The 22,907-nt window shown below is 40.0% G+C and overlaps 1 protein-coding gene across 1 annotated transcript in view; it reads right to left on the bottom strand.

Annotated features, from left to right (window-relative positions):
- VIPR2 (vasoactive intestinal peptide receptor 2) overlaps positions 1-22,907 on the bottom strand; it is a 92,752-nt gene that overhangs the window by 18,870 nt on the left and 50,975 nt on the right. The window contains exons 5-7 of the mRNA XM_045007140.1: positions 8,627-8,724; positions 3,801-3,942; positions 547-697 (exon numbers count right to left, since the gene is read on the bottom strand). Coding sequence (XP_044863075.1) covers positions 547-697; positions 3,801-3,942; positions 8,627-8,724 — 391 coding nt within the window. The remainder of the gene's footprint in view (positions 1-546; positions 698-3,800; positions 3,943-8,626; positions 8,725-22,907) is intronic.

Raw genomic sequence — 22,907 nt, 5'->3', positions numbered from 1 at the left:
TCCTGACTTTTAAAGAATACAATGAACATGTGGGGCCTGATTCATCACTGAATCCGAGCTCCGGTCAGACACAGGAACTGGGCATGTGAGAGGGAAGGAGAATGGTGGCTTTGCACTTCTCTTATTCTGGGGTCAACCAGCCCCTGATACTGATTAGGATAACCTCAAGGCTGCCTTTACTTGTGCCCAGTTGCCGATAGTTTCCAGGGGGCATTCAGGTCTGTGGGAATAGTTGAGAAAACAGAAGTGTTCTGCACATATCCACTTTTTCCTGGCCATGCCCTCTACATAGTCACTGTGCAGTAGCCTGCGAGGGAGTGGCATGGAGCCTTTGTGCCAGCTCTACATCCATTTATGCCAGAACAATTTCTTGGTGGCTAGATTTGCATTGTGGAACAGAATAAAGGGGCTGTCTTAGCCTGTGGAATCAGGCCCAGGGATGGTAGCTGTCTAATAGGAGATAATGTTGTCTCAGTGGGAAACACTGAGCCTGACCCATCCATAGCTGAAAATAAGAATAAAATATGTATATATTTAAGTACTTACCCCAGCCAATCAGAAGATAGGCTGTGAAATGTCTGTTAGGAGAGAATATTACCACAAGGAGGATGTGGAGGTAAAGTCCTTCAACTAAGAGCCAGTAAAAGTTTGCCATAACACAATATTGGAAAAATACCAAACTAGCCTTGCAGCCAACCTGAAGTGTTACAAACAAACAAAGATTAAACTTCTTGCAAAGAAAATGCAGTAATATTTTGTTACAAACATTTTTCTACAGACCCAAGCTCTCTACATATTATGTTCCCTTATCTCTCTTTTATGTCAATTGCTCATGTACAATATATAGAAAATTTCTTTTTCAATGGCCCCTAGAAATAAGGTGAGGCATTTAAAGTATAAAGAATGCTTATACAAAGGAATGTAGTTAGCCAAAACTTTATTTCTATAGCTTCCTTGCAGCCAATTTACTCAGAAACCTTGAAATCATTAAGACATGAACATTAAAAAAGGCAGATACGAAAGACCATCAATTAAGACAATAAACACATATAACTTTATAAGTTTTCCTAAAAGTTTCCTAGAGGTTTTAATTTGTTAGAAAAATAACAAAAAATTGGCTGTGTGAATTTTCAAAGGTCAAAGTGAAAAATCTAGAATTAGGTACTGAATGCAGTCCCACTGGCCAGGATGTAAGGATATTTAGAAAATAAAAATTGGACTGTACCATCAAAATCCCCCCCTCTCCCACTGTGAAATTCTCCAGTGTTCCCGACTTGTTAAAGACAACTAGAATGCATCACTCCATTATGATCTCTGTAACTTATAGCCTGTGTGGTGTTTTTCAGAATATACCGTTCTAAGAGATATCTGATGGTACAAGGAAGCATAGAGAGGATTTCACACAGGGGAAAATGTAACTTTTTAAAATGTAAATTAAAATGTGGTTTGATGCTTAATGCTCAGCATAACATTCGGGTCAGAAGAGTTTATCTTGGCTCAAAGTCATGATACACTTTCTGTCCGTTTACTCCTCTTTGGCCTCTTTTGTCCTCCCTCTTGAAGTTAGGCCTGTAGCTGAGGCAGCTCTCAGCCAATGAAAAGATGCCACCAGCCAGCCAAATTGTGTAAAAAAGTTATTCAGTTTTAGAACCTCTTCCAATTCTTTATAAACGGTTCATTTTAAAAGAGCTGTGTCAAGAGCACAAATAGCTCTGTGGAATGCATAAACACGATGAGAGAGTCAAACTCTCCAAGCCGATACGTAACTAAACCAGGGTTCAGATAGTGTAAGAAGCAGCAGCTATTCCAAGCAACATCAGATCATCTCAACAAAAATACAACAGAAATTAGGGAACAGCACATTGATCGGGACCAGTCTAACTGCAAGAATATCCAGCTGCAACCAAGAGTCACTGCAGGACAAAAACAGAAACAACTTGGGTGCAAACAGGAATGATCAGGGCCAAGAGCCTAATCCTGCAAGGTTTTGAGTACTCTTGACTCCCTGAGACGTCAATCCAAGTGACTTGTTTACAATGATTTTACAGTGCCAGTATTTAGTATTTCTTTAGTGAGAGTGTTTCAGCTGACAGATCGTGTACATATAGCTTAAGAGTCACTTAGAAAAGCTTTGCATCATGGAAGAATGTACCCTTATCAATACAAAAATATTGCACTGCATTTTTCTTCAGTTTTTTCTATACTCTAAATTTAGCCACAATGGGCAGGGGAAAAGCACTGTAAATTAAATTCTCTGAGGTCTTCAGCAGTGTCTGCAGATTTATTTTGCAGCAGTTCTGCTCCAAACCAAGGAGATGGGGATACTCTATACCGGTGGCTTCCAACCCAGTTAAAGAAAATTGTTGATGCCCACGACACAACGGAGCTGGGGCAGAGGGTTGGGGTGCGGGGGTGAGGACTGCGAGGTAGGGCCAGGAATGAGGGGTTCAGTGTGTGGGAGGGGGCTCTGGGCTGGGGCAGGGGGTTGGGTATGGGAGGGGGTCAGGGTTCTGGGCTTGGGGTGCGGGCTCCGGGGTGGGGCCGGAGATGAGGGGGTTGGGGTGCAGGAATGGGCTCCGGGTTTGGGAGGGCTCAGGGCTGGGGCAGGAGATTGGGGCGTGGGGTTGGGGCATGGACTTACCTCTGGTGGCTTCCGGTCAGCGGCGCAGTCGGGGTGCAGAGGCAGGCTTCCTGCCTGTCCTGCCACTGCGGACTGTGCTGCGCCCCAGAAGCAGCGAACAGCAGGTCCAGCTCCTAGGCAGAAGCATGCAAGCAGCTCCGCGCGGCTCTCGCTTGCAGGCACCGCCCCATCCAGCTCCCATTGGTCGTGCTCCGTGGTCCCCCTGCCTATGAGCTGGACCTGCTGCTGGCCACTTCTGGGGTGCAGCATGGTGTCAGAACAGGTAGGGACTACTTGTTTTTACTGGCCGGCCCCCAGGGTCTCTGGGTGCTGAGCAAGGCGACCCAGTGCCTTGCATTCCACGACCCAGTACTGGGTCGTGACCCGACCTTTGAAAGCCACTGCTCTGTACAATGGTATGTGATATACACCTCTACCTCGATATAACGCTGTCCTCGGGAGCCAAAAAATCTTACCGCATTATAGGTGAAACCGCGTTATATCGAACTTGCTTTGATCCCCTGGAGTGCGCAGCCGCCCCCGGAGCGCTGCTTTACTGCGTTATATGCGAATTCATGTTATATCAGGTCGTGTTATATCGGGGTAGAGGTGTACCATTTAACTGTTCAACCTTCTCAACCTCTGAGATTTTGCAACCCCGCATACTGTGTTAATGCCTTATCCCTACTGTGCCATACGGTTTGCCAAGAATGCAGATGACAGCCCTCCATCAGCTACTGGGGGTGTGGCTCAGTTGCTAGAGCCCTCTTTCTCTCCTACAAATACCCACTCAGTCTCTCATTGCTCTCCCTCCCTTAATGCCCCTCCTCCAACTCCGATGTTCTCAGAACATTTAACCTTCCCCATTTCCCAGCTGATGTATCTTCCACTTCTAACCTCTACCCTGACTTACCCCACCTCCTCGCTGTCATATTTATCCCGGGCCATGGCTGATTCTGTTTTTTGATAGCTGAAATTCTTCTGCTACCTGCCTGAATATGCAAAGCTGCATTAGGTCAACTCCCAGCTCTTCCACTCCCTTTCTTCTCCTGCAGTTGCATCCCAATTCTACCCGCCACTAGTTCTCTCACAGCTCCCTCCACTGACAACTTAGTATTCCCAAAAATTCACAAGGGATGCAGAGGTGGAGAGGGTTAAAAAGCAAAAAGAGCTTCATTACCCATGACGACTGATCCTCTGAACAGTGAGCTGTGTTGGAATTGGAATAAAGAATATCATCCTTGACTAAAACAGAGATTGCTCTTAGAATGAAAGAGAGGAACAAGTTCAGATGGATGTAGTTCCGTGTGCAGTGAAGTTTTCTACATTAAAGAAGAGATTTAAAAAAAAAAGCATTTTAGTTTCCGGGATGGAAAGGGTGTCATACAGTCTTTTGATTAGTTTTCAACTGTTTCTTAGTGAAATGAACCTGTAGTGAGTACCTGCCCTTTCTTTGTGTGTGACCCCTAGATATGACCCTTTCAAGGTTTAAAAAAAAATTCTGACCAGTGAATACAATTAAGGCAACTTTGACACCTTTTCAGTGTCCCATATTAAAAGGCCCTGCTGCCATTTTCTCCACATATTACCATGAAGAGTATATAATAAAGGTGATTTTTCATTTTCTATTTTTGGTGTGCTCTAGCCTTTGTCTTCTAGATTACCAGTTAAAAGCCTAGTTCTTCTGGCTAAGTTTCTGAAATACCTCTTCCTAATGTATTCTTGTTGGGTTTTTCTGTCTTTAATTCCAGTATTTTGATTCATAAAGTGTGCACATCATGGGATGCAGGTGCATGTACGAACAATTTAGAAATAGTGTATCTACAAAAATACAAATTGGACTGAACTTCCTTCCAGTCCATCAGGACTTAAACCTCTACTCTTTAATCCACTTGCTCTGTGAAAGCTTGGGAAACAGATGAGGTTTTCAGTGTGCCAGGAAAATCAACAAACTCTAGTGGGAAGTAGGTTCCGGAGGCAAGAAACACCCTTCCTCCAGCACCTTGTCTTTTAATGCAGCGTTTATCCTAGCTGATCTCACTAAACAGTAGAGGAGAGAGGGAATCTATAAGGCAGACAGGAATCAAACCACTCAGGATTTTATCAGTATCATAAAGATACAGTATCATAGAATATCAGGGTTGGAAGAGACCTCAGGATGTCATCTAGTCCAACCCACTGCTCAAAGCAGGACCGATTTTTACCCCAGCTCCCTAAATGGCCCCCTCAAGTATTGAACTCACAACCCTGGGTTTAGCAGGCCAATGGTCAAGTAAAAAGCAACACCTGGAACTGCAGCTAGAAACTAGTACAGATCAGATAATATTGTTGTTATTATTGAAGGAATGCAGACAGAATAGAATTTTATGGCAGGTTACTGCATTCTGTGCTGCCTGAAGCTTCTGAGTGGTCTTCCAGCATAGACTTATGCAAAGAGCATCAAATAACCCATTTGGGAGGTGACAAAAGCATGGTCAATTGTGGTCATCTCTGCATCTGGGAGAAGAAGTCATAACCTTCTAGTGTGGCAGAGATGCAAAATGAAGTTTAGGTCTATTTAGCAAAGGACATAATCCCATGATTAACTTTAAACACTTGCTCAACTTCCATTGACTTCAATGGCTGTACATATGCTTAAGAGCTTTGCTGATGCAGGGCCTGAGCCATTCAAAAGCAGCTGAGGGTCCATCGCTATTACGGTACATAGCTTAATACATCCCTATGAAACCCAAGGTCACATTCCAGGGAAGAATGGACATCTATTTATTTTCCTTGGATAATTAATAGGAACAACATGTTTCTCTCTCATGCTGGATTTGAAAGAATAAAAGTCTAATCCTGCCAGGAGCTAGGTGCTCCTGAGAGATGCTATACTTCTGCAGTTCAGTGAAAATGATAGGGGCTCAGGGCCCTTACTATAGTGATAGTTGCTAGATTTCTGCATGTGTAGAAATCTGCTTATATGCAAATAGCAGCAAAGTCAGATATACAAAAAGTTTTATACATAGCAGAAATAGCAAATGTTGATATTCCCACAAAATGAAATGTTTATAAACATTTTGTTTTGGGTCAGTTGAAATGTTTCATTTTGATTTTGACTGTTTAAAAATTGTGTAAGAGGCAGTGTGGCATAATGGACAGAGCATTGGACTGGGGGATGTAGATTCTATTCCCACCTCTGACACTGGCCTGCTGGGTGACCTTGTGTCATTTCTCCTCCCCATGCCTCAGTTTCCACATCTGTAAAATGGGGCAATGATATTAACCTCAATTGTAAAGTGCTTTGAAATCAATTGCTGAAAAGTGCTGCATCAGAATGAGGTATTATTATTATTTCAAAATGAAAAGTAGTTTTGAAATGAAAAGTTGAAATGTTTTGTTCCAATAAGGTCATTTTGATTTTTTTTCTCATCAGAATTGAAACATTCCTGTGGAGCGTTTTTATTTTGACAAATCAGCATTTTCTGATGAAAAACACTGTCAGAAAATGTTCAACCAATTCTAATCATAATGTTCATACAAAGTGTCACCTGGGATGAAAGAGTCTTGACATTTGAAAAACGGGGGCAATTTTGAATTGCAAGAGGGTTTAGGAAGCTCAGTGTCTCTGGCTGGCAATTTAGGATTAAAAAAAATCTATCAAAGAGATATGCCAGGGTCATAATTCCTTCCCTGTAAAATACTTCAGAATCTGCCCTTTGGTGGGAAAAAAGTAGTCAGTATCCAGATTAGGTCTCTGCGCTGACTGAAAACAAGGGTCAAATTTATTCTCAACTCTGCAAGTACATGAAAGAAGTTTCAATTTTAATAAAGAGTGTACACGAGAACCTTGCAACTGTGTGAAACAAAATTTCCTTTTCTTATCTAATTGCCCTAATTTTAGCATGACTAGTCATAAATAGTGGCCAGTACATTAAATAAAGATCAGAAAGCATTGAAGTTGTGTCAGTTCTGCTATTCATAATTCCTCAATATGTGCTAGACTAGAAAGGGAAAGCAAACAGAGCCAGCTAAATGAGAGGTTTTATATATTTGTCATATGTACATAAAGCATCCACAGTTAAATTGAACTCCTTCCACCCCAGAACTTTGTTTCATAAAATAATGGTGTACATGTTCATGGATAAATGCTGTAGATTTTGTGGAGAGCACATCCAATTCCACTGATACAGTTGTGTGCATCAATGCATAGTTTAAAAAAAATCCTATGTATTACTAACATCAACAATTCAAATTTTAATCCTGTTGGATGAAGTTAGAATTTTGGTTTTTTTTGGTTGCTTTAGTAACTTTTAATTTTTAACTCACTAGTGAAATTGCCTGAAATTCCTCCCAGGAATTTCATTTGAAGAAATTATTCTTTACTCCTCCTCTTAAATACTATTGTATAGGCTGGATGACTCCACCCCAAAGATGGATGTATTTCCGTGGATCCTTATATACAGTACATTGGTACTTTCTGTAAAGCACCTTGGGATCCTTCCAGACAACAACTGCCTCTTCAATATAAATATAAATAGCTAACAAAGGTGTTTTCAGCTATTCTGATCCTGGAGAATGGGAAATGGAGCCATTCACTACCTATCCTTGGATCACTCCCCCACAAGATATAGGTTTTTAAAGGCATTTGGGTCATTTACAGATTCTCAAACCAATATTCCCAAGTGTGATTTATCATTGAGGATGCATTAATTGGGTAGAAGGGAGGGGGATTGAAATTCTAAAAATATCCCCACTTCCCAAAGAACGATCCCAATGTATACAATGCCCCATTTTGTCGGTACTGTGTGAATGAAGAGTGCCCGCATGCACACACATAGAGGTTTGTGCTCATTTCCATTGCTGGTGACGGACACTGTCTCCCAGGGGGCTAGCTTTCCTCAAATAAGCATTTATTTGTTCCCTGCATGGGAAACTATCACCCTCTCTTTGACCTGCCTTTTTTGGGTGACAGTTTTGAGGAGTCTGTGATAAGGCTTGCACTGATGTCCTCTGGATTCCTTATTTTCTACCTTCTAGCGATGGACATAAGTCAGGAGTCTATGCTAGAGTCCTTCACATGCATTGACAGCGCTGATCACAAGGTGGTGTGGATTTGCTTGCAGACCTTAACTAGGATAGAGGAGATTACTCCTGAAATTGCTCTGTTTGTTCTTTGCAGAAAGACCCCAAAAGATGTTGTCCTTGTGGTAGATTGTGACAGGGTTGGGGCTATGGCACCACCATGCTGCAGATAACATGCAGCTCAACGTCTCTTTTTTGCTGAAGCTGGATGATGCCTTTTCTTAGGTTTCAGTACCTGGTGGAGATTGGGGCATGGATGAAAGAAAGTTGATTGAAGCTTACTTTGAAGAAGATAAAGGTGATGCTAGTAGGCAGGAGGAGGTGAAACTCTTAGGCAGGCATTTGAAGGTATCTGTCCCCATAATATATTCCTGCCCTTCTTTATTCTGTGAACCAATCTGAATTGCGGGTTACTCCCAGAATCTCTAGTGGTGTCAATGGCCAGAAGAGCGTTTTTCCATCTCCATTTAATGAAAGCATTGTTACTATGGTATTTCTCTTCAATATCTCACCACCTTTGTGACTTTCAGGAATGATTATGGAAGACACTCTATATTAGAACATACTTGGAGACCATCCAGAAGCTTCACCAGAACATGGCTGCCCACTTGGTTGGTGCTGACTGGCTTTCTATTTATTTTCAGGTACAATTCAAGGTGTTGATTTTGATCAATAAAGCCTTAAATGGTTTAGAACTCATCTAATCTTGTGCATGTAGGTTGTACTATGTATGAATGTCTAAAGTTCTTTGGAATCATCTGATATGAATGGTGCGAACATAAATTCAAGTTACCAATGCAACTATTATTTGTTATTCAATTCTTCAAAGTTTAAAAATCATCAATTTTATAAACATCTGAATAATCATAAAAAAGACAAGGATTTAAAAATTTAAAAATCTTCCTATTTTCTTGCTTATTTTTGTTCATGTGAGATACTTACCTGAAAAGGCAAAGAATTATACTTCCTGTCGTTAGAGCAATCAGAGATGCACTATGTCCAAGGGTGTAGATTGCCCTCACTAGTACATAGAAATTAACCTATGAAGAAAAATATATATTCATAAACCATTGGTGATATGTGCAATCAAATGTGTAATAATGTGGCATTGCCTTAAATAGTTAAAAGAATAAAAACTGCATAATTTTCTAACAATTTTTAGTCTGGCTACCAGCTACAGAATTCCTGTGCAAATGTTAAACATGCTTATTCCCTTACACTCATGTAATACAACACCCCTAAAGAAGTCGTCTCTGATGGGGAAATCAAATGTGGGACTTGATCTTCAAACATCAACTGCCTCAACCAAATAACCCTGCTCCATTCTTTCCAGAAGAACAGCATTTAGTGATCCTGGTTTATGTCAAAATTAGCAGAACAACGTTTAAATCATTTTGCAAGCACAGCACGCATTTGGGCAAATCTAAATTAAATGTTAAATGAAATGACGTATCTTGCAAATGTGGTATAATAGATATTCTTGAAGTTAAAAACGGAGGGAAACAAATTACCTACATTTAGCAAATAGATCTTAAGGACATTCCAAGCAAATGGCTCCAGTCCCTGTTAGCAGCTGTATGAGGGAACATTCGCTAGTTATCTAAAGAGCATGGCCCAATTCCAACACACTACTTCAACAACTAATCAAACACCACATTCTCCTAATTTCCAAATGGTACAATAGATACTACAAGGGAAATAGATGCCTACTTTTATTTTTGTACTAGACAGTGCATAGAAGTGGACTGTCTTGACACTTTTGTAGAACTCCTAACATTTTAGTATTGAGTTAGTTTGTTTTTAAAGTAGCAGTAAAACATTGGAGAGTGTGAAGGGGTACACTCTCACTTTGTGTGAGAGGAGACTAGTAAGCTTTTCTGAGCTCCTTCAGCGCCAACGAGGTGCACCTGTTAGGTTTGTTCTAACTGGAAAGAGGAGGGGAGGGAATCTTAAAGAGATAAAACTACACTTCTTGTAAAACACCCTGCGCACAGATGGTGCTCTATAAGTAATAGCCAGCAGGAGGTTCTAAGGCACTTTTCCTTCTGATTCAGAGTACTGTGCAACCAGCACAATCAGGCCCATGCTATAAAAATATTTAAATTCCTACAATAATATTTAGCCTGCACTAAAAACACTAGCAATTTTATGAAATGTATTCCTGTTGTTATGGTGACTACCTAGCCCATATTTTTAAGAGCGATCCAGCAGTTTCAGCAAGGATTAGATCTTGAATTAGGACATTTTCTTTCAAACAAATGAAAAGTAGTTATGCTTAAAAGAAACATGTTTGTCATCTCTGAGAACTTATTACTCAAGTGGTTGGCTTCAAGATTAAACTGAATATAGCAAGTATCAGAGGGGTACCCATGTTAGTCTGGATCTGTAAAAGCAGCAAAGAGTCCTGTGGCACCTTATAGACTAACAGAGGTACTGGAGCATGAGCTTTTGTGGGTGAATACCCACTTCGTCGGATGTATTCACCCACGAAAGCTTATGCTCCAGTACATCTGTTAGTCTATAAGGTGCTACAGGACTCTTTGCTGAATACAGCATTAATTTATCAGTGACCAATCATAAAATCCTGTCTTTTTAATTCACCAGATTGGTTCCAGTATTTACTGCTAATGGATGGGTTTCAATTGTTGTAATAAGTGTGTATTTTCTTGATGTTTTCAGTGACTAAGTCAGGTTTTATTACATGTACACCTAGAATTATTGTCATGTGCTGTTTTCTAGATAACATTCATTTAAGATATATTAATACCACGCCTTTAAGAAATAGTGACTTCAGTGAACTGTCAGTTGAGTATAAACTTCCTATAGACCAGAAAACTATGCAGATTATCTCTGGTCTTTTAACAAAGCAGACCTATTACTCTGCTCTTACAGGAAATATAATGATTCTCTGTTAAAAAGTAAGAAGCTGTGAACTCTGTTGTGATATAGTCATAATATGCTGTAGCACATCTTTATGTCTTGGTTTATTAAGATCATGGGATCTCAGGATTACACTGTTCTGTAAATTATTTTATACAGAGGAGGTCACTGGCTCAAGCAAGTGTTATTAGTCCTCCATTTTCTTGGAAATAAATTCACACAAATTAAAAAGGGACGTAAAAGTTAATAAATTCAAAGCTATATCTTATATTGCATATATTTTTTTAAATCCTTACCTCTGTTACTACCATCCGTATAGATGGTTATTAAAATAGAAATAATATTAAGGGCTAAATGATCCTGTCATGTGTATTATGCAATTCAAAGAGGATGTGTGCATGTTACATTCTTGGCACAAGAAAATGAAAGCTCCAAGGTTGGGAATACCAGGGAAGTAAATTGTGTTATATTGAAAGTACAAGTGAGAATGGAAAAAGATGGTACCAGAAAGTAAAGAAAAGGAAACCAGGATGTTACAGTCATTATAGTGGTCCTTTACCAAAAGTTTCTCTGGGCTAGTCTACACTTACCGTCCGGGTCGACGCGGTGAGTTCGACTTCTCGGAGTTCGAACTATCGCGTCTGATCTAGACGCGATAGTTCGAACTCCGGAAGCGCCGCGGTCGACTCCGGTACTCCACCACTGCAAAAGGCGGTGGCGGAGTCGACCTTGGAGCCACGGACTTCGATCCCGCGGCGTCTGGACAGGTAAGTAGTTCGAACTAGGGTACTTCGAGTTCAGCTACGCTATTCACGTAGCTGAACTTGCGTACCCTAGTTCGACCCCCGCCCTTAGTGTAGACCTGCCCTCTGTTACTAAAATATCTTCTCTTGTATGCTACAAATAATACAATTAATAAATTAATGAATATCCTCACTAACTATTAAAGTAGTGATCCATACACCTTCTTCAGCAAGCAGCTAAACTCATTCTTATTGCTAGCACAAAAACCAAACAAACCACTGCACCTTTTAAACTCTGTATTTGGTAACATTTTAGTTTTTCTGTTTAGTATACTGGGCTACTGAAAGTCTCTGAACAAGATTAAATGAGACTTTTGTACACTCAAAAGCCTTAGATCGGTAAGAACTACATTCACTCAATATGTGGTCTTGTGCTCATGTGACTGCATTATTGGCCATTTAGATATCAAAGGAATGTTTAAGGTTCCGTTCCCCACTCTGTCACTAGCCTGATAAGTGACCATGGGCATGTCACTTCACTTCTGTGCCTCACTTTCCCCATTTGTGAATCTGACCACTGCCCTTCCTGGTTGATGAAAGAGAATCAGGCTCATTTGGTGCCCTTCATGACCACCACTTGAGTTATCATGCAATTCTCGTATTTCCTAAAATGTTAGTGACCCTTTGAGATGCCCCACCTGATCAAGAGAGATTATACATTCTTTTTAGTTTTGGTCTTGACAGGGAGGTATTTGTTTAGGAATAATGTAAATGGTTGGTGCCAAGTATATCAAATTTATGTCATGTTTAGTCTGCATTGCTTACCCTAACTTTTTTCCATGTTTGCATATTCTCATTTCAGAATAAATTGCACTGATTCTACATTCTTTGCCTTCCCCCATCATCCAGGCACAGCATCAGTTGTACTTTTATAAACTTAGAACTAAGTAGAAACTGATTTCTGAAATTCAGAGGCTCATGAACCATGATTAGTCAGAATATGTGCATTGGGGGCTTGTATGAGAGAGAATGACTACAAGTCATTATAAGGAAAATCACTGTCAGACCAGTCTGGCCTTCCTATGAGAGAGCCTGGTTACAGCAGACACCATCTGTATGACTTCATGTCAAGAACTGATGGGACTTAAGATTTCTCTTATTCTCCTTTTTCTTAGCACCCTACAACACTACATTTCGATGAGTGACACTACGAGATTTATTTGCATTACTTAATGCTATAGACTATTCTAAAATATGTGGGATTTTTTAACTTTTTATTTCCTAGAGAAGAATTTTCCAAAGTTCTGTATAGATATTATCTTCTGATGAGCACTTTCTTTCAGTCTTCCAAGGCCAAGACTCTGTAGGTTGAATTTAATGTTTCGCCTACTCCTAGTAAATTAGAATAGAGTGCAGGGCTGTATATAAGAGCCTGATCTAACAGCCATTGAAATCATTGGAGTCTGTCCATTGACTTCAATGGGCTTTAGACTGGGACCTACATGCACTACATTACTTTATTTTTAATCATTATCAAGATTTTTTTTCCTCCCCAGTCATCTTCATTATTTAAAAGAAAGACACTGGCATTTGTGCTTTTTGTTTTTAGCTTTTCTCGTGCCAGTGATGATGTTTGATGATTAAACATGCCTGCTCTCCTTCAAACAGCTGCAAAAGACATTTTTATTGGGATTTTCAAAGGAGTCTAAGAGAGTTGGGTGCCCAAATCTCACCGGATTCAGTTGCTAAAAGACTGTTGTCTTTGCAATGTTATTGTGGAAATAAAAAATTCAAGATGAGTATATTAAAATTGCTTGAATGACAACTGCAGTTTCAACAATGTGAATAGGGCTCTGTCATTTGACAGGTTAATGGGATTACAGGTTCTGTGTGCCAGCTTCATCCTTTCTGTTCAAAACAGACCCTACCATTTCCATTACAGCTTTAAGGATCTGCTCCATATACTAGGATTTCATTTCTTCCCTCCTAGCTCTTTCCTTTTTGCTAGTTCTGTAACTTACATTTTTTCCCTCTAGTTCATGAGTTTCAAAATCAGTGTAAGATTAGGTTCTATGCATACTGGAGTTGAAGTGGAATTAGAGCTGTGCCAATTCACTATATCAAATGTTTTTTCTCCCCTGTCCCTTTAACTGACTTTTTAAATTCTAAATAAACTGTGTTGCAAGACATGTGCTGGTAAATTGCAATGGCAGGGCCATATGCACTAATAAATATTACACAATGTCCAAAGGTTTCTTAGACAAATTATTGTAACACATCCAGCTGATATCACTAGTGATTGTGTTATTCATTATCAGAGGGGTAGCCGTGTTAGTCTGGATCTGTAAAAGCAGCAAAGAGTCCTGCGGCACCTTATAGACTAACAGACGTATTGGAGCATGAGCTTTCGTGGGTGAATACCCATTCGTCGGATGCATGTGTCCAACGAAGTGGGTATTCACCCACGAAAGCTCATGCTCCAATACATCTGTTAGTCTATAAGGTGCCACAGGACTCTTTGCTGTTATTAATTAGGTTATTAATTTCTAGTGACATAATTCTACGATGTTTCATACTTACTCATCTAAAAGACAATCTCCGTTATGTAATTTCTCAGTACAATAACATTCATCCTACTAATACTTAGGCTGCTTACTGTACTAAAGCTAACATGCAACTCCATATGCATATTGCATAAAGTTAATAAGATCTGTTGGAGAGAAAACACTGTTTGATGTACAGAAATGCAAAGGGGCAGTGGCTTGGACTGCTATTTTCAAGTTGGTTTAGTTGTACTACAGCTCAGTTGTGTTTGGGTTTGGAGTTTTTTTGCATGTCAATTGATAAAGCTTACACATCTGAATTTACCTTAAAGCTCCTTTGTACCATTGCTGCAGTATAAAGGGGCCTTACAGTGCACGTACATTTAAGTCAGTAAGGAACTGATTTACATAAGCCAAGTTTAAATCAAATTAAGAATGTTCAAAAAAGGTGTTTTGTGCCCCCATCCCCCAAACTATGCCCATGTTAAAAAGTGGGGGGCATGGCCCCCGTGGCCACACCAGTTCCACCATTGGATCAAGGGTATGTAAAGGCTTCTATATGAGGACAGACTAAAAAGACTGGGACTGTTCAGCTTAGAAAAAAGACAATTAAGGGGGGATGTGATGGAGGGCTGTTAAATCATGAATGGTGTGAAAAAAGTGAATAGAGAAATGTTATTTAGCTTTTCCCACAATACAAAAACTAGGGGTCACCTGATGAAATTAATAGGCAGTAGGTTTAATATAAACAAGAGGAAATATTTTTATACAATGCACAATTTATCTGTGGAACTTATTGCCAGGGGATGTTGTGATGGCCAAAAGTATAACTGGGTCAAAAAAAAGAACTAGATAAGTTCATGGAGGATAGGTCTGTCAATGGTGACCCTGAACCTCTGACTGCCAGAAGTCAGGAGCCGAAGATGGGTGGATCTCTCCAAAATTGCCCTGTGCTGTACACTCTTTCTAAAGCTCTGGAACTAGTGGCAGTTGGAGACAGGATAATGGTCTAGATGGAACATTGGGCTAATCCACTATGGCAGTTCTTATGTTCTCAACATGGTCATATACCAGTTTAAATCAATTTAAATACACAACTTCCGTTAAACTGGTGTAACTTTCTGTGTAGACTGGGCCTAAGAGCCTTTTGTTGTCATTTACATCTGTTCAAAGTGAATGTGTTTGCATGATGCTGCAGTTCTGAACTGATAACATTTGCACCCACTTTGCACAGGAAGAACTGACTACACAAGGTGCAAGACAGTGAGAATCAGTCCTTAGACATTTATTGCATTCTTTTAATGAAGAAAGTAATTTATGTATTTTCTACCCTGAGAGTCACAGAAGAAAGTGCTAAATCAAACAGGCAAGAACTACACCAGTCAGGTCTAGCTTGCTCCCCAAATCTTGACAGAATTAGAGAAAATATAAAACACCTTAACAGGAATCAATAACACCCAATATGGGAAAAGGCCGTGTAAGAGTCCTTATTTCCCTAAAAAACACTACATGGGAGCACTGTGCCAGTGGTCCACTTTCTTCAGTGTCCTCTTTCCCAATGCCAGATGTTTCAGAGGAAAGTGTGAACCAACCCCTAATATACGTAATTACATAATATTATATGGTAAGACATGTTTTCCTAACTCACCTGCAGCTGACCAGTCCTGAAATCTCAGGGTCATAATTGTATTCTGCTGCTGTAACTGCAAATGTTAGTCCTAATTTAAATAAATGTCTAATCCTTGTTTAAAATGTACTATGCTATTTTCTTCAATATAGCAAGTGATGCAGGTTAATTCTATATTACATTAAAAATCATGCTCTCCATTTCAAATGTTTAACTTTTGAGTACCCTCCTTTGTTTTTTCCCCCATAGGAAAAGGTAGAATAAATATTGTAACACTCAATCCTTCCCTAAACTATTCTTTATTTTATATTCACTCCCATAAACCACATCTCCTCTTACTCATCTTCTTTACTTTTTTATGTTCCGCTCTCTGCCTTTTCTGAGATGCTGACCAAAACTGAATGCGGTAGAACAAGACCACTGAATTACATATTTTCTGTATTATTTCCATCCCATTAATGCAGCCTAATATCTTAATTGCTATTTTGTACACTGCACACGGATCAGGAATCTTCAGTGAGCTGTCCAAGATTATGATCTGCCATTTGTGTTGCCCAATTACCTAGTTTCAGAGGCTGGCAGTTTGCAATGCTGTCAGATTAAAAGATGAAAGCAAAAAAGCACTGATGTTCCAAACAAACAATGAAAGGAGTTAGACGTGCATTTAAAAATAAAGTTCAGGATCATTCAAAGTGAAGTAAACAAGCTGAAATGGATTTACAAACAGACAGTGTCAGCAGAGCACACAATGAAACTAGTTAGCAACAATTCAGAGTATGTTTTTTGAAGAGTCTAACTGCTAATGTTCCAGATCCGCAGTGAGATAGATCATCTGCATAAGAAAATGGTGGTTGGACCAGAACTCCCCTGAAGAATGCTGATGATGCCTGCCAGGGACATCCTCTCCTCCACTCTGTTCTGGTCTGCCAGCTCCCAACATGCAGTCGAGAGGAACCCAATTCGTACAAAGCATCTGACAAACAGCTTCCATAGCATCAGCAGGAAAAGGGGAGCATGCAATGAAATCGGCACTTCTACTCCCCTAAGGGCCACACTCAACAGATACTGGGTATCTTCCATCTGTGGAAGTGGAGGGGACTGTGAATGCAGAGCTGGATACTGTCGGAGTTGCTCATTATCAATTTCTGAACAGATTATAGGGCCCAATTATCAAATAGCGATGTCTAAAAAAAAGTCATTCCTACATCTGGATGCTCAGGCTGGGACTTGAATATAAATGGCCATTTTATGGACCCGATAGGATCTAACTCCTACAGTACAGGATCTAAGTGTCCTGTTACAGTGTTCAAATTACAAACCTGCTAGCACTCATGCATCCTTTAAAAATCATGAAAACAACACTTTTTGTAACTAAAATTTTGTTTTTACGGAGACTAATCTTGTAAGGAAGGATTGAGTAATTTAAATATTAAACTTCTGTTCCTAGCTGTCCCCACACTGAAATGTTACCAACATTAGCATTAGAAAATGTTTACAAACAATTTGATACAAAAATAGCAAAAGTACAGGACACAGACTAAATTTCACTGCACAATCATACTGCTTCTCTATCGTGCCATCAATCCTCTATCCCTTATCTGCACAGTGGGCCTAGAGCATCTCTGTGAACACCATACACTCATTTGAGCAGAGCCACTGAAGACTTGTCCTCACTCGAGCATTGAAGACAATGGGCTTCTTATGGTACTATCCTTGATAATAAGCATTTGCATAATCCGGACTTTGGGTTTGATCCATTAAACAGTTACATATGTGCTTAACTTTACCCATGTGAGTAGTCAATGCAATGACCAGATGAGACCAGTTAAGCATGTGCCTAAGGCCAGGTCTACACTAAAAAGTTAGGTCAACCCAGCTATGTCACTCAGGGGCGTGAAAAATCTAAACCCGAGCAATTTAGTCAAACCAACCTAACTCCTGGTGTAGACTCTGCTAGATTGATGGAAGAATTCTTCCATTGACCTACTTACTGCCTCTCAGTTTGGTGGATTAACTATAGCAATGAGAGAACTCCTCCCGTTGCTGCAGTGAGTGTCTACATCAGTGGTCAGCAACCTTTCAGAAGTGGTGTGCTGAGTCTTCATTTATTCACTCTAATTTAAGGTTTTGCATGCCAGTAATACATGTTAACATTTTTAGAAGGTCTCTTTCTATAAGTCTATAATATAGAACTAAACTACTGTTGTATGTAAAGTAAATAAGGTTTTTAAAATGTTTAAGAAGCTTTATTTAAAATTAAATTAAAATGCAGAGCCCCCTGGACCAGTGGCCAGGACCCGGGCAGTGTGAATGTGACAGAATATAAAGCTTGTGTGCCGCCTTTGGCACCGGTGCTATAGGTTGCCTATCCCTGGTCTACATTGAGGTGCTGCAGCTGTAGTGGTTTAAGTGTAGACATAGCCTAAGTGTTTTCAGGGTCAGGTCCTTAGACAGGAATTCATCTCCTTGTTTGTCTGGGAAGTGCCTAGCATATTTTAGTTGCTATAATAATAAGTTATAGATTTGGGGGGTGTTTTCTCTAGATTTTATGAAAAATACCAAATTATTTCCTCAGTATGAAAACCAAGTAGCATGGCAGGTGTCAGTGGAGCAGAAATGTTTTCTGTAAATATTACTTTAAATATTTTATAATCCTTGAGGTTTAGGATGGCAGTTAAACAGAATTACGTACAATATGCCATCAAGAAAGCAGAACTGGTCAAACCAACATCTGACTGAGTGAGCCAGACTCAACAAGGAAGGCAAGAAAAGAGGGAAAAAAAATCTCTCTCATTCTGTACCATCCTGAACACCCACCCACCCCCCGCCACTATGTTTAGATTTTTATTTTATTTTTTTCAAAAAAATTCCTTGTGGTATCTGAGGGGATTTTATTTACAACCTCAAATAAAAAAAACACCAAAATTAATCTTAGTTTGAATCTTTCCAAAACGTGCTTGCTCTGGGTTGTACACAACATATATGTTTTCAGAATGCAATGAAAATATTTCCATCTAGAAACTAACTGAATAAATAAAACCCAGAAGTGAAATTTCTAACAAAGGATTAGTTGTCCAGTCATGTTGAAGCAGCCAGGACCCCAATTTAGACTTTGGCTACATACTCTAAGCTTGACAGTGACTGGCAGGGAGCCTGGATATGAAACAATTCCTGTCACTTCTAGTCACTAGAAGGAATACAAGTGGGATGTCTTCCTCCAGCAAAACACATTACTTAATATCTCAGCACCACTGTAAACTTCCATGGCCTCTTCAACAAAATGTTTTAAATGAAGAGGTGCATGTGCAGGCTGAATGACACTGCTAGCTAGAAACCTCTCATCAAGGATTTGAGAGGCTCATGTTCACCTGAAGCAGAGCACCCTTAGGGATATGACTTGAAGACAAATGTTGAATCATAGAATATTAGGGTTAGAAGGTCATCTAGTTCAACCTCCTGCTCAAAGCAGAACCAATCCCCAGACAGATTTTTGCCCCAGCTCCCTAAATGACCCCCTCAAGGATTGAACTCAAAACCCTAGGCTTAGCAGGCCAACACTCAAAGCACTGAGCTATCTCTCCCCAATATTTCAAGCCACCTTTCATTAGTCAGCTTATAGTACTCTGATGAAGTGTAACCTTAACCATTGACCATGATCTCATAGTTCAAAGCAGGGACTTGAGTTTGTAAACAAACTAGCAGTCATTACTCTTACTGGGATTAAATTAGTTTCTCTTACTACACACACACCACTGTATGCAAGTTTTTTAAATGAGTCTCTAGTCCACCTTTTAAAATATGACCACCTTTCTTTCCTTAGCCCTTGTATGATTTTATTTTCCCTCCATTATAACCAACACAGAGCATAGAGTCTAGTAGTTTTCCACTGAGAATCAACCATGCGTCTCAAAAGATAGCAAATTCAATATAACAGATTGTCTTCAAAGGGACAAGAAAATCACTTTGAACTATATCTCCAATTGCATTTTCTAGCTTATAAATGCAGGTTATGACCTATTAAATTTAGGTGCCAACATTTTCAATGTGACTAATGATTTTGGGGTCATAATTTGCAACACTTTAAAAGGTCCCATTTTCTTATGTGGACATATGTCTGCTAAGAGAAGATGCACCCACAATACTTGCTAAATTTCATGTGTGATCTTAACTCTCATTAGCCCAAATTAAAAACACCACCACAATGAGGAATGGTCTTCTCTGAAGCTTTAAAACTACCTCCTTATAAAACATTCAAACAGAAATGGTCAGGGCCCAAATTCTGCTCGACTGGTTTAAATGTCACTGAATGAAGCTTCTTCAGACTTATATCAAACCAGGGAAGAGTAGAGTTTGGCTCAAGGCCAGCACACTGCAAAGAAGATAATATTTTACCATTAATTTTTATCATAGATAATACCCTTCATAAAGTGGACTTTATACTGCATAAGGGTAAAACAAATACACAAACAAAATCAAACAGGGCATCGCAGCCAGCAGTAATGCAGGCACCTGTGAAAAGCAACGTTAAAGAGGCAAGCTTTCATCAAGCCTTAAAAATGTTGGCACACTAACTCTCTAATGGGATTTGGAAGAGTTCCATACTGAGCCACAATTGCTGAAGTCCTTGTCCCTGTGAGTTTTTAGTTTCACCCAGAAGATTTGCAATAATTAGTTCATTGAATGGAAGCTGTCATGAGTAAACTGAGGACAGCAGACCAGGGTACATACTGCCCCAAACTAATTTTTAAAACAATGAAAACATTTTTAAAATGGATCTTAACACGGACATAGTGAAACTGAAGCTCTCCTAGATTTTCAAGTTTTATTCAGGACACAAACGGCTGCAATTCCATCATCCAAAGTTTTATGAACCTACTATTAACAAGTAATTATAGAACATTACAATACACCTCTACCTCAATATAACACGACCCAATATAACACAAATTTGGATATAATGCGGCAAAGCAGTGCTCAGGGGGCGGAGGGGTGTGGAGGGCTGTGCACTCAGGCGGATCAAAGCAAGTTCGATATAACGCAGTTTCACCTATACTGCGGTAAGATTTTTTGGCTTCCGAGGACAGCGTTATATCGGGGTAGAGGTGTAGTTCATATTTGTGATAATAAAGGCATGAATAGAACGCTTGGCCTCAAGAAAGTTCATATTGTCTTACATTTTGGAAATATTGCTTCTGAGAGGTAAACTTTAAAAAGAGATAACAAAGTTTTATTCATTACTGTATTTACTGAGGAAAATTTGCCATGCATAGCCACTAAATATAATCTAGCAGGTGGGTAGGGCCCTGCAGGGTCAGCTGTTTTCAATTTTCAGAGTAATTGTCATGGAAATGTTTATATTATGATGAATTTATACTAAAAGTTGCAGAACTTATCCTACAACATTTTCTTTCTAGTGTGGTTGCCTGATGTTAACAGGTTTTAAGAGGATAAAGGATATAAAGGAAACTGCATGTAAAAATAAAATGTAATAGAATGTGGTTATGTAATTCGCATTTACTAGAATACTTCTCTGTAAGGGCTCTTCTTATGCAGAATTGTAATTAATTTTTTAAAAAGGTACTATATTTTGGGCTAATATTTTAAGTGAATTTAGTGCTGTGTTTACAAAGTTCAGAAGTCTGAAGTCTTCTGTATATCCACAGAATAGACACAGTACAGAAAGTAGCAGTGCAAAACCTGGTTGTTCTTTCAACTTCAACCTTGGCTTGGAAAGACCTCTGGGGAGAGGGTAGTCTGATCCTTGGTCATTCAGCTGAGACTGACTGTAAGGATCCAGGTTTTGATAAAAGTTTAGGGGATGGTCCTGCTTCCATGGATATCCATGGGAATATTGCTATTAAGACGACATGGGCCCTTTTTATTTGTGTGGAACATTGGTCCACCTGTTATGATGAGAGGAGACATCTAAGTAGAATGGGAACCAACTTCCTTGGAATCAGGCTGGCTGGCATACTCGGGGTGTGTGTGTTAAACTAATAACAAAGGGGAGGGTAGAAAGAGGGATGATATGAACACTCAGCACAAAATCAAGATGTTGAGAACAAAATTAATCAAAGGAATCAAAGGCCACAAAGAGAAGAAAAATGTTAATTGGCTCTACACCCGTGCTACTAGCCTGGATAACAAACTGGACTTGGTTAATTTATGAACATAAATTTGATCTAGTTGGTATTACTGAAACCTAGTGGGATGATTAACAACATTGGAATATAAAACTCAATGGTTATAACTTACCTATGAAATATTGAGTAGGCAAAAGAGGACATTATGTGTTTGAGTCACAGAGAACTCGTAAGACAGTGATCTTGCATGCTTATGGATCAATGTCCTAACAGACAAATCACAAGATGAGATATTAGCTGGTGTCTGCTACAGACCACCAGAATGACAGTAGGGAACAGGATGAGTGGCTCCGTAAGCATATATCTATTTGTACAGAAAAAAACAGTTACTAACCTTTCATCACTGTTGCTCTTCAAGATGTGTTGCTCATGTCCATTCCATTGTAGGTGTGTGTGCTAACCGCATGGATCGGTGCTGGAAGTTTTTCCCTCAGTGGTATCTGTAGGCGACCCACTCTGGTGCCTTTTGGAGTGGCGTGCGGATGCGCTGGTATAAAGGGCACCACCAGCTCCCCCATCTCTAAGTTCCTTCTTGCTGGAACTTTGACAGAGGGGAAGGAGGGTGGGTCATGGAATGGTCATAGGCAACACATCTCGAAGAACAACAGTTATGAAAGGTTAGTAACAGTTTTTTCTTCTTCGAGTGCTTGCTCATGTCTATTCCATTGGAGGTGACTCCCAAGCAGTACTTCCAGAGGCAGGTAGGAGTTCATGGACGTGTCGATTGCAACACAGCTCTGCCAAAGCCAGCGTCATCTCTGGTCTGCTGGGTGATGGCATAATGCGTCGTGAATGTGTGTATCAAAGACCATGTTGTGGCCCTGCAGATATTCTGGATGGAGACATGTGCCAGGAAGGCAGCCAAAGATACCTGAGCCCTTGTCGAATGAGCCTTCGCTATTGGTAGAGGCACAGCCTGCGCTATCTCATAAAAAGGACAGATGCAATTGGTGATCCACGGCGAAATCCTCTGAAGCCTGGTCTACACTAGGCGTTTAAATCGGTTTTAGGAGCGTAAAACCGATTTAACGCCACAACCGTCCACACTAGGAGGCACCTTATATCGATTTTAATGGCTCTTTAAACCGGTTTCTGTACTCCTCCCTAACGAGAGGAGTAGCGCTAGTATCAGTATTACCATATCGGATTAGGGTTAGTGTGGCCGCTGATCGACGGTATTGGCCTCCGGGCGGTATCCCACAGTGCACCACTGACCGCTCTGGACAGCAATCTGAACTCGGATGCAGTGGCCAGGTAGACAGGAAAAGCCCCGCGAACTTTTGAATA

The sequence above is a fragment of the Mauremys mutica genome, chromosome 2 (assembly GCF_020497125.1).
Source record: "Mauremys mutica isolate MM-2020 ecotype Southern chromosome 2, ASM2049712v1, whole genome shotgun sequence".
NCBI classification, from domain to species: Eukaryota; Metazoa; Chordata; order Testudines; family Geoemydidae; genus Mauremys; species Mauremys mutica.
Note: the sequence above shows the minus strand (reverse complement) of the source record. Positions and strands in the feature narration are given on the sequence as shown.